Source organism: Pyrus communis, chromosome 10 (genome assembly GCF_963583255.1).
Source record: "Pyrus communis chromosome 10, drPyrComm1.1, whole genome shotgun sequence".
NCBI classification, from domain to species: domain Eukaryota; kingdom Viridiplantae; phylum Streptophyta; class Magnoliopsida; order Rosales; family Rosaceae; genus Pyrus; species Pyrus communis.
The window spans coordinates 2,734,873-2,750,373 of record NC_084812.1 but is presented as its reverse complement, the minus strand read 5'-3'; the positions used below and the strand labels follow the sequence as shown (position 1 = coordinate 2,750,373).

The following is a 15,501-nucleotide window of genomic DNA, read 5'->3' as shown; positions in this document are numbered from 1 at the left end:
CAGTACAAATATATGTGTCATATTGCAGTATAATATTGGCCATGAATTTGAGTGTGACAGCATCCAAACTCAAATCCAATGTTACGAAACTTGTGTTTTGATTAGTTCTATTTGAATTGAGTGTATGGAGTTGATATTTATCGGTCTCACAAAACTTATGTGACTAGCACTTAGTTTCAATAAGGAGCTACACTTTTGCAACCTAATGAACATTGTTGGAAACACATTGTCTAAGTTTTGAACAATTCAAGATTGAAATCCAAGATTAACGTGTTTGAAATTTTCCTCCCACACAATAATTTAAACATAATAAATATATCTTCCCCTAATTACACTCATGAGTCATCACCATTGGTTGAAATTTTTCAATACAGTCGGTATTTTCGTGGAAATATTCGAAAAACCAAAGAAAGATATAAAAGATTTCGTCTATATTTTTTACTATCAATTAAATATCGTAGAAAATGTTATATTCGGTCTAAACCAGTTTTTTATATTCTCTAAAGTTTTATTTTAAATTTCTACCATTTTCATCAAAAACCAACCGACATCGATATATCTATCGATATATTTCACATATTTGCATATCAATATTTCTACCGATATCAAATATTTTAAACACTAGTCATCACATATCTTTCTTTTCTTTTATGTTATATCAAATATCCTTATGCCAATATTTACAAGCTAATATCTAACTTTTTTTTATTGCATTTTTTGAATTTATGAATTGGGCCAACATGTACTTTGTGGACCCCTAATATTACAAGATATTCGAAGTGGAATGTTTAGACCAATATAAAACATCTTACCGACAAAATAAATACCAATTCAAATTCAACTTTTCCCTCCTCTTATACTTTTTTGACAACCAATTATGATAACCTTAGTCGCAAGGGTGGGTGACATTCCATGCGATTCATCATTTTTGCCTTATTCCATTTGTGGACCTCCCAAAATCAATTTAATAATTAACCGTGATTTCTGGTCTTACTCTTTAAATTTTGAAAACATGCCCTACCTTAAGGAAAATTGAGTTTTTCATAAAACAAGTACACCGTCACGACATCTGTGTACGTGTTCCACTTTCATGTGTCCCTAAATTTCAAATGAAAGACCAATTTTTGATTGATGGTGTATAAGTATAAACTACAAGTTATATTGGGCGATCAGGATTGGATTGGTTTCAAATTAAGAAGTATGATTTGATTTAAGGGGCTAACGTTAAGTATTTATGGTTTAATTCACGGGTCATTAGATTTTTTTTGTCAAAAGATTCAATGAACAATATTTAACCAATTTTTTATTATCTATAAAATACATCAGAACATAATAAAATTTGGTCATGAATGCAAATAAGCAATGTGAATTCATTTTTTAATACCAAAACTAGGGTTGAACCGAGCTAATCCTACGGTCCTACCTGCCCCATAAAGCATAGACCCGCGATGTAATGGATCAGACCATGCACTCAACGACGTGAAGACCACCAATCCCCGCCCGAAACAACCGACCACGTGGTCCCCGCTACTCATCATCTTCTTCCGTCCTTCCTCCCCCTCTCTTCGATAGCTGCCCCACCCCCGCCCTCTCTTTTTCAAAAGTTTCAAACTCTCCCTCTCTCCTCTCTCTCTCTCTCTCTCTCACTCTCTCACGCTTGTTTGTTTCCCGAGAAAACCGAAGAGAAAAAAGTTGGACAAGAAAATCTTCCAACAACCACCACGACTGCAACAGCCAGCTTCTCTCAGACGCTTTCTGTCTCATAATATATAACTGTATTGCTGTTTCGTGCGGACATTGGAGTCGATACATTTGCAGCGCTCGAGTCGACGAAGATGAATGCGGTGGGGAGACAGATGTCGCGATCTAGTTCGTCAATGCACCACCACCGTCGTCAGTACTCAGACCATTTCACGGACGCGCCGTCCAAGTGGCTGCAGTCCACCAGTCTCTCACAGGTCCTATATTAACTTGATTATCTTTTCAAATTCACCTCGAAATTGCATGCCGGTCCCTGATAATGCGAAGCATCTCTGTTTTGAATTTTTTTGCAGGACTTCGAGCTGTACGGGACGAGAATGAGCAGGCAGAGTTATAGAAACGGCAATCAGCGATCGCCACCGGAGGCTTCGACGCCGCCGCCGATTCCGTCGCGATCGTCGAGCATGAGAAGGAACGGCGACGATCGAGTTTCGCCGAGTGAGCTCAGCCCTGGCTTGCTTGATATTAATTCATTTGACACTGAGCTATTACCTGAGGTTTGTCGAATTTGTTTTTTACTGATCAGAAAATTTACTTTTGCTTTGGTTAAACCTTACATATCTCTGCATTCCTTCAGTAAGATTTAGATAGTAAGTTAATACGGCGCTAAAAAAGTTTGGTTACTAAAGAAAATGTAAAGTACGGATTGTGAGATTAACCAGTGGTTTGCTTAAAGAAATGAATAGTTCAGATTGCGAGATTAACAAGTGATTCACTAGAAAAAGAGGAGGAATAGTTCGGATCATGAGATTAAATTGTGGAGTCGGCACAAACTAGTGTGTAGCACCATATTAACTTTTTAACTGGTTAGCGCTCGAGTAGTACTGACAAATAATAACTTTTTGATTACATAATATTTTTCATTTCCGTCAAGCAGGCTACGAGCAGATCACGAATTTTGCCTGAGAATAGTCTTCTCAAGAGTTTCTCAGCAGATAAAGAAGGGGGCAATACTAGTAATGTTGCTAAAATCAAAGTTGTGGTATGTCTCATTTGAGAGCCATTTAAAAGTTCTTCTCCCTTTTCTTTACATTGCAGCAAATGGTTGAACTTGGTTTTCCGAAAAATGATTCTGCAGGTACGCAAGAGACCACTAAATAAAAAGGAATTTGTGAAGAAAGAGGAAGACATTATCACAATCGAACCTCATTCTAACTCTCTCACGGTTCATGAAACCAAGCTCAAGGTGAGCAATTGTCAAGAGTCCGATGGCATTGCGCTCGACACCTCCCACATGCCTGATGCCTTCACTTCGAAGTGAAGGCATGTGAGGGGTGAGATGGATAATTCTAGCCGAACTTGTCTTTAGGAAGAGGAACTGGAAACTGATGTAGTTTCTGAATTCATAGGTTGTATAAAATGACTGGTTTGGCTGTGCACTATTAGTAGACCATTATATGACACGGTTACTTTGTGATATTCTTGGAAAGTTTTCTCTTTTCTATGTATTGAGCTGTGTATCTACTATGTTCTTATTCTCGGTCCGCTGCAGGTTGACTTAACAGGATATGTTGAGAAACACGAATTTGTTTTTGATGCTGTGTTGAACGAAGATGTTTCAAATGATGAGGTGTGAGTTTATCTGAAACTGGTTCGCTTTGCCACTTTCAATCAATTGATGTTAGAATATCTTTCATTTTGTTCTTTTAGGTATACTTTGAAACGGTAGAGCCAATAGTTCCATTGATTTTCCAGCGAACAAAAGCGACTTGCTTTGCATATGGGCAAACGGGCAAGTATTATACCCTCAATAACAACTTAGCTTCTGCATTATCTGTAAGAATTTATGTTCCGTTTCTCATATATTTGTTCTTGCTTGGATGTTTCAGGCAGTGGGAAGACTTATACTATGCAACCACTGCCCCTTAAAGCATCCCAAGATATTCTAAGATTAACGCTTGATACATACCGAAACCAAGGTTTTCAGTTATTCGTTAGTTTCTTCGAGATATATGGTGGGAAACTTTTTGATCTCCTAAATGATCGAAAGTAAGTTATTTAAACCCTTTAGGACAGATAAGATTTCCATTCAGGCTCATTCTCAAGTTATTTAAACCCTTTAGGAAAGAAAAGATTTCCATTCAGGCTCATTCTCCTGAAAGCATTCCACTTTTGCAGAAAGCTTTGCATGAGGGAAGATGGTAAGCAGCAAGTGTGCATCGTCGGTTTGCAAGAGTACAGGGTGTCAAATGTGGAGACGGTCAGGGAGTTTATTGAGAAAGGAAATTCCACAAGAAGTACTGGTACTACCGGTGCGAATGAGGAGTCTTCCCGATCACATGCTATACTTCAGCTTTGTGTAAAGAGATCAGCTGATGGAACTGAAACAAAGCCCGCCCGGCTTGTAGGCAAGCTATCTTTCATAGACCTGGCTGGAAGTGAACGCGGTGCAGATACTACAGATAATGATAAACAGACAAGGTGGGGGTTTTGTTGTATGGGATTATGAGCAATTAGCATAACCTTATTCCTTTCGGATTCATATTGACTTTCTTCTTGCAGAATGGAAGGTGCTGAAATTAATAAAAGCTTACTTGCCTTAAAGGAATGCATCAGAGCTCTCGACAGTGACCAAGGCCACATTCCTTTCAGAGGGAGTAAGTTGACTGAAGTTCTTAGAGATTCATTTGTCGGTGATTCACGCACCGTTATGATATCATGCATTTCACCAAGCTCGGGATCATGTGAGCACACTCTCAACACACTAAGATATGCTGACAGGTAAATTGGTTCCATACAAAACAAAAGCGGGGAAGTGGATATTATTATTGATTTTGCATTTCTCATCAAATTTATACTTTCCAGGGTGAAGAGTTTATCAAAAGGGGGCGGCTCCAAAAGGCATCAATTGACTTCGTTGTCAAACCTTAGAGACTCAACCACAATGCCCTTGTCTTCGTCTTTGCCAAATGACACAACCTTTGAAGATGACATGACTTATGTCCCTACTGAACAGAGCAGCTTTGGTTGGTCCAAACAGATTACTGAGAGAGAACCCTCTGCAAAAATGAACGCAGATCGTATACCTAGCGGGAGGGCGGAAGGAAATTTTTCTACATCTGTATCAAATTATTACAAGGCTCCAATAGGTGGTAGAAATGGCATAGGCAAAGATGATTTTGACTACCCCGAGCAGACCTATGAACAAGCAAAACCATCACGGGGAAATAGTAAGAAAGTAGAAACCTACCAACAATCAGCTCTCGAAGAAAAGCGAAAGATTGGTAGTCAGATGAAATGGACAGATATACCTGATATTGAGGCTATGAACTCTCATTCTGAAGATGATCTTAATGCTGTTTTACAGGTACAAGGCATTTTAGGTTTTCTATTTGTCATATTTCTTATCATCATTCAGTTATCATACATACTCTCGTATGCTTGTTTTTAGGAGGAAGAAGACCTTGTAACTGCTCACCGAAGACAAGTAGAGCATACGATAGACATTGTTAGGGAGGTCAGTGTAAACGTATAATCTACTTTGACCACAGTTCTATTTACGCTGTGTATTATTGGACATGGCTTAACCGTGGTTACTGATGCAGGAGATGAATCTGCTGGTTCAAGCTGATCAACCAGGCAACCCGATTGATGATTATATATGCAAATTGAATGCCATACTTTCTCAGAAGGCTGCAGGAATTCTTCAACTGCAGGCTCAGTTGGCTCAATTCCAGCGGCATCTGAATGATCACAGCGTTTTAGTATCTTCTTCTTCTTCGTCAAGTAACTAATACAGTTTGGGAGTTGGGTATGATGATTCTTTCTCTTCTTGTGCGAGGTTTGGTTTCGGCCCTTGTTTATTTATTTATTTGTTCCGACTATCTAGCGTTGTTGGCTCTTCATAACAGTTCCGCGGCAGTGTGTGATTACAGAAAAAGCTTTTGCTTGAGTTGCTTAAATTTCTCTAAATATATGAAAACCAGATACCCGAAAACAGCTTGTTTCGGGTAGGTGGTTGGTTCTTGGTTCTTTACGTCTTAACAGTATTTAAAATCGTTTGAAATTGTGATCATTGAGGAATGAGAGAGATACATGAAATTATATGCATGTTTTGTAAAGATTTATGGCAGTGTAATTTATCAAACTAAATTATGAAAACCCTGAATTCTGAGTTGCTCTATATATTATACTTTTAAAGCTGCAAATTTCCATGACTTAGGTCCTTTTGGTTGCTGCTTCATGGACATTTTCATTACATTCCCTTTTTCATGTGGAAGATCGAGCCTTTGGCGCCAATGAAAGGTTGCTTATTTGTGACTTGAAAGGTCACGGGTTTGAGTTGTAAAAACAGACTCTTTGTAAAGTAAGGATAAGGCTACGTACGATAAACATTTCTCCTTGTCCTTTTTTTTTTATTCATATGAAATCAACTCACATTATACCAAACTCAAACGTCTTTTCTACCGGATATATTTCGATCATATAGAGAGCCCGATCACTTGTGGGGAGTATGTTTACCAGTGGGTATGATTAGGTGGTAGCTATGTGTTAATTGGGATGATGTGTGCTAGTGTTAGTTGTAGTGGTGACGGTGATGGTGGAATATATGTGCCAACCTATTATCCATCACTTCTGGAGGGTATGTGCATGTGAGAATGTGATGACAAGGTCTTATATCAGTGAGGGACCAAATCATACAAAGGCTTATAAGAGGTTGTGCTATTTCTTATAGGGAATTGTTAGTAGCACTCTAAAAATCTCATTTGGCACTCTAATGTTTCCATAATTAGAAAGAAAAATACACTTATGAGGAGTGTAAAATGAGATTTTTGAAGTGTTAATAACAGCTCCCTTTCTTATATTGCTAAATAGTTTTATGGTGAAACTCTAACGTTCTTCATGGTATTGGGACACGTTGGCTCATGTGTGAAGCCTAGCAGTTACACATGCTCCATGTCACTACATTTATATTGCCCATGTGTTAGACTTGAAAATTTGTCACGTAAAGAGTCATGTGAGAATGTGAGGACAACGTCCCACATTGGTAAGAGACCAAACCATGCAAAGGCTTCTAAGAAGCTGGGCTATTCTTTCGTATTGTCAATTAATTTTATAGTGAAATTCTAATTTTGTTCGGTGCATGTGGTGTGGATCAATATATTTTGTGGAGTGAGGGCCGAGATGGAGAGGACAAACTCAAACTCACTTCGCCCTTTCCATAGCTAAGTTTCTAGAATATTACAGATTGTGAATTAGCCGATGTTTCATGTAACAAAGTAGGGCTAACGAAATTTCAGCCATCAGAGATTTCGAATTCAAATCTTTTCATATTACATCTCGCATCTTCTGCTAAGTCGGCTTAAGACTGAAAGGACAGCATATTCATTTCATTTGCTTGACTTGAGATTACAATCTTTTGTGATAAAATCTTGTCTTACCTCTAGTCACTATCATCTATTTTTCGTCAGTCTTTGACCTTTTATACCCTTTTCCCTCCCTTTCCTTAATCTTCTCTTTCAGACTTCTGTGACACCTTCCTTTCCTTCATCGCTTTTATCCGATTGTAGTGGTTAAAAACAGCAATTGTCGAGTCGGTTCATTTTATATAACAATGTTATTATGGCTGAATGTGAGTTATTGAATGTTATGAAAGAACATAGTTGCAGATGATATGATCATTTGGAGTTATAACATATATATTGGGTGCAATTATTTTAAGAATCAGTTTGAATTGGAATTCGATTATTTCATGACATGATGAGAGTCTTTAGGACTCGAACTATCTGTAATAACTCTTTGAATTAGTTTTATAGGTAATCCACCTTTTTATGTTATTAAAAAACAAAAGAGATGGAAGAGAGTTTAAATCCAAGATTGTAAGACTAACGCTCCATGATAGGTGACTTGCAAGTCGGTTGTCAGTTAATCTAAAAATAGTTTAATGAAATTATTTCCATGGCGATGGTTGTTTTCAGTGAAAAATCAATCACATCCATAAAACTGTTTTTTTAAAAGGCGACCGTTTTCACAATAAAGGAGTCTCAGTCGGAAGACAAATTGATTACATGCAAAAATGAAATTATTGGAGTGCTTTCTAGGGTTTTTTCTGTTTTTGTTTTTTCCTTTAACAGTTTCTTTGGTTGTTTTGGATTGATAATCAAACTTCTAGACCTCAGAAAATGCACCCTACTCAAATCTAACATGCAATCGTATTTACGCTTTCATTTTCTTCACAAAGTGTAAAAAACATTACCCACTTTATGAAATTAAAGGTTTAAAATTTTAAATTTTGTTAGGAATAATCGCTCATTCACGTATAGATGAATTCCAGAAGTTAATACAAGTGTTAGTCTTGTACGACTTCAAATTCATCATCGTACAAGTGGGCGATTATTCCAACCACTTCTTATATAGGTTTCAATAAGTCATGTGATTAGCTCACAAGCTTAAGTAAACACACACAGATTACTTTGATAACGTCATAACGTTGTCATGGGGTTTAGGCTTTTTTCTAATACATACGATATTTTTTACACTAAAGAGTGAGAGAGTAAGTTGAGTCTAACAATAACTTACAAGTAAAGAGAAATATCACTAAATCGTAGTACTAAGTGATGGAATCAATGATTCTTATTGCAACACTCTTAGTTAAGGACATATTTAATCAATCAAATTAAAGACAAATGATATAAACCTAGGGTGTAGCACCCATCTCAGGCATATTGGTTTTTTACTTTTATCTTTTATTTTTCATAAGGACAACAATAATAGAGGCCATAATGAATTTTATATTTATTTGAGTTTATATCACAAATGGACCCGAAATTAATCTGTCCTATTAAGATGATTCTTGAATTTAAAAATCGATCATTGTAGTTATTTAAAATGGGTGTCGTAAATTAATCTGGTATTTTAACCACAATTTTATTATGTGCTAATGTGGCATATAACTAGTTTCCACGAGTCTAATTAAATATTTATTCCATGTGACAATATTTGATTAGAATTGTAGGATCTTGTTATGTGCCATATTAGCATATAACAGAGCTTTTTAACAGAATTATAACGAAATGATCACATTATTTGCGACAACATTTTAAGAACTACTGATCGATTTTAAATTTAAAAACCATCTAAATAGGGTATGTCAAGTTTAAAAACTATTTGTTATATAAAAAAAATCTATTTATTTTAATATTTTGGTAAGTGCAATAATGTACTCATTGAACAAACCTTTTGTATTCCACCAATGGGAGGGAAAGCTATAGTCACCTTATATTAACTCACAATCATTCTTTAATAAGATAAGGCACCAAATATTTTAACCGACTCACCAACTTGCATGCTCGACAAATTTTTCTATTTTTCCAAAATAATTCCCAATATCATGGAGAAATTAGAGGACATGGTTTCCAATAACTTAAAATTACTCTATTAAACAAATAAGTATTTTGTACTTTTAATAAAAACAAATACGTGGCTCTTTACAAACAAATCATAATTTAATACATCCACAATTACACATATACTTTATGTTGTTTTTTTTATAAGTTTCTTTAATATATGTATTTTATAATTCTCAGTTGATAATTTATTATTCAATAATCTAATCTGAAACAATTAACAATCAGATTAATGAAGAAAGTCTCATATAAACTCTTTTCCCTATACTTCGTGACTAAATTTTATTCTTTCTTAAAAAAGGATCTGCTGGTACCACAACAGTATGTCATTCCGGGGTCAAGAAGATTTAAATATACATTTTAGCCTTTCGCCTACTACTATCGTGTGATTTACCAACCGTTAAGCATGTAAATTAACATTTGATAAACCCTAATGAACCGACAATGTGGCAATAAGATGGAGACAAACACAGATTTGGAGTAAATTTAATGTGCTCCCTATGGGAAAAGGATCCTCACCGGATCATTTTCTTGGGGATCTTAGAGATCTCGTGATAGTAATTGTTCATCATATATCGTGCGATCATAAGTCATTTTAAAATTTATAATTTAAAATTAAATATAAATAGTGTCTAACGAAAATTGACCACACGATGTACGATAAACGATCACGATCACATGATCCTTAGAGTCCTCAAGATTAAAAATTTAAAACCTTTTTAATTAGTTATTAACCTTCCACTCTTGAATTTTGACTCTTCTCACGACAAATTCTGGCTTCGCCGTTGCATTCTAAAGAAGTCATCATATACTTATCACTTGAAAAAGTATAAGTGATAAGGTGCACATGATATAGTGCTTGCATGATAAATTATTTTACATGAAGATCCAACTCAATAGTATTATACATATACTTTATTATTTGATAAGAAATTGGATACAACTCATTAGTATTATACATGTACTTTATTATTCGATTTGAAATTGGTAAGCTTGGTTTAGATGTGAAAAAGCACGAATAATACTCATACGTTACAAAAGCGTTCACTTTTAGCCGTATAATATAAAAAATTACAGTCATGACTCATATTCTATGATTTAGACCAAACGAGTGCTTATATTTTTATGTTTTTTAACAATCTTTGTCTGAGGGTTCTTAAGTTCACTTTGACTTTCTCCTCATATGGATCATTGTCAAAATTAAGTTATATGGACAAAAAATAAGCACCACACAAAACTTGCCCTTTTGGGTGAAGCATGCTATTTCATTGGAGCACTTGTTCCTATCAAAGCTAAGCTAATACCATATTTGTAATTTCAATTCAAATATGATGATGTACTTCGCATGTGGAGTTTACTTTTGCCAACACAACATGCCCACCAAGATTAGAAGAGAAATAACCGGATTTTATGCTCACCCGTCGTTATTTTTTTTTCTTTTAATTGTTTTTATGATTAATCTCAGTTTACTACTTTCAAGTTTCGTGATTTTCAACATTTGGTACATGAAATTTTTTTCGTCTTAGAGTTATATCTAAAGTGTTAATTTTGGGACAGTCTCATACATTAGTTAGTATGATTATTAAGTCTCCCGTTAACTGGTGACGTGGAGTCCATGTGGACAATGATTAGATGTCACGTGTCAATATAGGTCTCACATGGATATTAAAAAAAATGAAAAATGAAAAAAAAAAAAAAAAAAAAAAGGCGTCTTCTTTCTCAACACCCCCAAACCCTCCCTCATTTCTCCTAACCTTCTCTCATCTGCACCCACCCAAGCTCTGCACATCCATCCTTCCCTCACCCCACCCACGACTTGACTCCACTTCCAACCCGAGCATGAACTCGACCGGCATTACCCCGGCTCTGATCGTCATTGACTGCATCATCTTTAGCATCAATATCAAGAGGAAGGTTTGCTGGGGCGGAATTGTTACGCCATCATTTTGGGTGGGTGAGCTGGATGTGTAGAGGTTGGATAGGTGCAAAGGAGAGAAGGGAAGGAGAATGGATGGAGGGTCATGGCTCTCTTTACGCACGTCATGGCTTGAAAACTGAGCGAACCCCAACCTCAACTTAATCTTTATTGGAATCGGAAGAATCGGGGGAACGGGTCTGAGAGAAAAATTAGGGCAATTTTGTATCTCCATCTACGAATTTCTCGAATTTTTAGGGTTTGATTTTGAATGTGATCTCTGTGTGTGCACTTTGGCTTCTAAGTTGAGGCCTCTCTCTCACCTCTCTCCTCTCATCGTCTTTGATATTTGGCAATCGTTGGCGTTACGAGATGGTCTGTGAGTGTTGTTGTAATGGGTTTGGGATACTTGATCCTTTACAGTCGGGGTTGACGACGGTCGAAGCCGGGGTAATGCCGACCAGGTTCGCGCTCAGGTTGGAAGCGGAATCGGGTCAGGGGTAGGTGGGTGCATATAAGAGAATGAAGGAAGAAGAGAGGGAGGGTCCGGGGGGTGTTGAGGAAGAAGACGCCCTTTTTCTTTTTCTTTTTTTTTTCAATTTTTTAAATTATTTTTTTAATTTCGATATGGGACCCATATTGACACTTAGCGTCCAATCATTATCCACGTGGGCGCCACACCACCAGTTAACGGAAGACTTAACGACCAGACTAATAGATGTATGAGATTGTTCCAAAATTAACACTTTAGGTATGGTTCTGGGACGAAAAAAACTTCATGTACCAAATGTTAAAAACTACGAAACTTGAGGGTAGTAAACTAATATTAACCCTTGTTTTTATGCCGTTTGACTTCTCGTTCAATTTTGCATTACAAATTTGAGGATTCTTACTTAACATAAATTACTTTTTAAAATAAAACTCAAACTGCAACTTAGTATTACAATTTATTGATATTCATTTTTACTTGTAAGTGCGGGGTCTTAGGTTTGATTCTCGCCAAAGAAAAATTTGAACAACATTATTGCTAGCCCATTTTAAGGCTTAACACACTCTCTCCCCATGTAGATAATATCGTTTGTTCATAAATAAAAAAAAAGGGTAAAACTCAAACTTTTTCCAACTCCAAGGGCAAGACTCAAACTCAAATATATGCGTTTAAACCCAAAATTGTATTATAACCCGTTCCTAATTTTCATGGTAAAATAGCCTTTAGAAATGTGAAACGACCAAAATGTCCATAGAAGGGTAGATTTCATCTTTTGTTGGACCTTTGAGGTTGTGATATGTGTTGACCAATATTTTATTTTATTAAGATAGTATTTGTCATTACGAACGCATAAGTAAAAGCGAATTGGAATTTGAAGTTTAAACTTGATAGTTACTTGAACTTCGATGATGAACAATTCAGCAACAGCTGCTTACATCCAATTTTGGCTGGACATGTGTCTAAATTTGAAATATTTTAAATAAACTTTAGATACGTGTCTAGTCAGAATTGGATGTAAGCAGCTGCTGTTGCTGAACTTGCAGCAGCCAAGTCTTGTTCATTTTTTTATTAACGCTAGGGCAATATGATAATTGGGAAAAATGAACAACACAAACAACCATTCGCACTCTTGTTATTTAGGCTGCTAGGTGGCAGTTTAAAGGAAATAAAATAAAGAAGAACCACTTACTTCACTTCTCATGGGAGAGAGGAAGAGAGATAGAGAGAGAAATGAGTATATTTCTACGAATTTCGGTAAATCCTAATTGTAAATTAAGTTTTATATTATCATTGCCTGTTTGGCTTGCGTCACTTCACAGATGTTGGCCAGCAAGATCCAATCTTGATGCCTATTTGGATATCAGGGTCGGGCACTTCAAGTACAAGGCTCTCTTGGGTTATAGCAAGGGAAGAGTTGTTGTTCTTTAAGCTTAAAATGTATTAATCTTTTTGGCTATTTTATGTTTTTAATTGTCATATTACACTTAACAAATGAAAATTTTACATTATAAACTGCTTTTGAGGAAAATAAAAGCTAAGAAATGTTTAATCAACTCGTCACTCTAACCAATATTATAATTTAATGGTAACAAATTAAAACTTTCATACGACAAATAGTTTCTTATTTTATTCACTTGAAAGTTTTGAAGGCTAGAATCCTAGAAAACATAATATAAATTTCTTACTTCAAATTATTGCTTCAGGCTTACTATTACATAACTTAAAGTAGGCAACATAGGATTAAAAATTTGATTTTGTAGTAATAATTTTAGTTTAGCCCGCCCACCAAATAATTCCCGGCTAGCTATGCCATTGGGTTAATGCGTGTCCAAATGCAATCTAACAGTGAGACCTAAACCTACAAAATTTGACTTTGGACCCAAAACTAAGGCCATCTCCAACCGAAGGAGGGCCAGAGGGCTCGTTTTAGCCATATAGTCCTCTAATAAATTAATATTTTAATGAGTAGTGTCAGGCCATATTTCTTACCATCTCCAACCGATGTGCCAAAAGGCCATAGGCCAAACATAGCCTATGACAAAAAATCATATCCAACCAAAGGGGCCAAAGGGCCATAGGCCAAACATAATTTATTATTTTAATTGAATTAATATGGTTACTTAAATTAAACTACCTCAATAATTTTTCGGATAGGATTTTGAGTGACATGTGTCAATAGGTGAGTAACTTTGCAGATTTCTTGTTGATATGAAATCTCAATAATTTTATGTCTCGGATTTGGTTCGATTTTTTTTTTTTTTTAAATCTTTTGTCAGTTCATTTAGTAAGGAGAATACCTTTAAACTTGTAACCAAACAACCAATCTCCCCTAAATTCCACTCTCATCCCCAACCATGACACATATCTCAAATCCAACCTAAATTTCTCTATTAATTTCTCTTCTCCATCGAACCCAAACCTGCCCACTCATACCCAAACCTCTCGTCAGCCATGGCAACACCTATGCATCTGCTCATTCACTAGTCACGACTTGGCTCAGCTTCCTTTCCTTGCTGCCATAGTTGCATCGAATAAAGATGGTGGATTGGGGGCAACTTCCTCTCCTTGCTGCCAAATTGGAAGATTATAATATGTAAAACCCCAACAAAATAATTAACAGAAAAACCCATTTTAATTAAGCAAAATCATAATATAAATCATATTCATTTTGATTCAAAAATTACCTATGAAAGATCAGAAAACCTGGATTAGAATCTTCCAATTTGGAGGTGGTTCCGATTTGAAAAAAGTGAGGGAAAATCATGGTTTGGAAGAAAGAATCCGCAAGGAGGACATGAGAAGACTGGAGAGATAGTGATTTGGAGGAAGAGAGGAATGAGAGAGAGAAATTGAGGAAGCTAAGAGGAAGAAAGCAACAGAGGGGGAGAGATAGAGTGTTTGAGAAAACCAAGAGGTGAAAACTGAAATGGGAGTGACGGCTAGGGTTTGTAAACTTTAGAAATTTTATAAACCTTAAATATTAGAATAACTATAAATAACTTACTGGTACAATTATAGCAAGACAAAGCCTACAGTCAAGATGGCTTGAAACAACTGTCCCCAACTTGGAAGGAAGGGGCTCGAATCCTCATGCCACCATGTTTTGAGTATTTATATATGATTTTCATATATCGGTTTGGTTCGATTTCTAAACCTTAAAAACCAAAACTGAACCAACCAAATTCGGTTTGGTTCAGTTTGACAGCATTGGTTTGGTTTTTTTTTTCAATTCGGTTTTTTTGGGTTTCGGTTCGGTTTTTGGTCCTTTTTTTTCGATTTTCGGTTTTTCAAACCCACCCTTATTTGCAAATTTTGTTAGAGTAGGCATTTAAGTTTTATGTTGTTACATGTTTTTTTTAATGTTGTTTAAGTTTTAACGTTGTGAAATTTAATGTTATTTAATGTTGTTTAATATTGTTTAATGTTGTTTAATGTTACTTAATGTTATTTAATGTTGTTTAATAGCTTAGGTAGTTATAGGAAAAAAATTAGAATTTTTTATTTATTATTTTTTTTAAATAAAAATTTTGTAAAAAAAAAAAATTCAAATCCAACGGCTAGCTAGCGTTAGCTAGTAGTCGTTGGACTTCAAATTTCTGGACCATCCCAGGTTTGGGTCAGCCGATTAGCCTGATTATGCAATTATGGCCTAGTGGGGTCCACGAGCCCTTTGGCCTAATCTTCAGTTTGGGACATTTTTTTTGTCACTTCGGGCTATTCTCGACCCTATGGTCCTCTAGCCGGATGGGTTGGAGATGATCTAAAACCCAAATTTGGGACCCCCAACTTTCTTTAAAAAGCAAACGGGCAATGGAAATGGGGAGTGGCCAACAGTTTGGCCCCAAGTGGAAGGGACTCTAAGTGTCTAACAGTAATATTTGGACAATTATGGGTAGTTCAATTTCTAGACTGTTGGTGATTAGTGGTCCAGATTAAAATTCGATTATTCTTTTGCAATCTTTTGGTTTCAATAAAAAAGTTCATATTTG

General features: G+C 36.0%; 1 protein-coding gene across 1 annotated transcript; it reads left to right on the top strand.

The window, feature by feature from the left end:
- Window positions 1-1,677: 1,677 nt before the first annotated feature.
- LOC137749023 (kinesin-like protein KIN-13B) lies at window positions 1,678-5,830 on the top strand. The gene is made up of 12 exons (XM_068489203.1): window positions 1,678-1,958; window positions 2,055-2,258; window positions 2,639-2,743; window positions 2,840-2,947; window positions 3,254-3,331; window positions 3,412-3,497; window positions 3,595-3,750; window positions 3,880-4,182; window positions 4,264-4,482; window positions 4,567-5,068; window positions 5,153-5,218; window positions 5,307-5,830. The coding sequence occupies exons 1-12, from the start codon at window positions 1,836-1,838 to the stop codon at window positions 5,493-5,495; spliced, it is 2,139 nt and encodes a 712-aa protein (XP_068345304.1). The 5' UTR covers window positions 1,678-1,835; the 3' UTR covers window positions 5,496-5,830.
- Window positions 5,831-15,501: the final 9,671 nt, after the last annotated feature.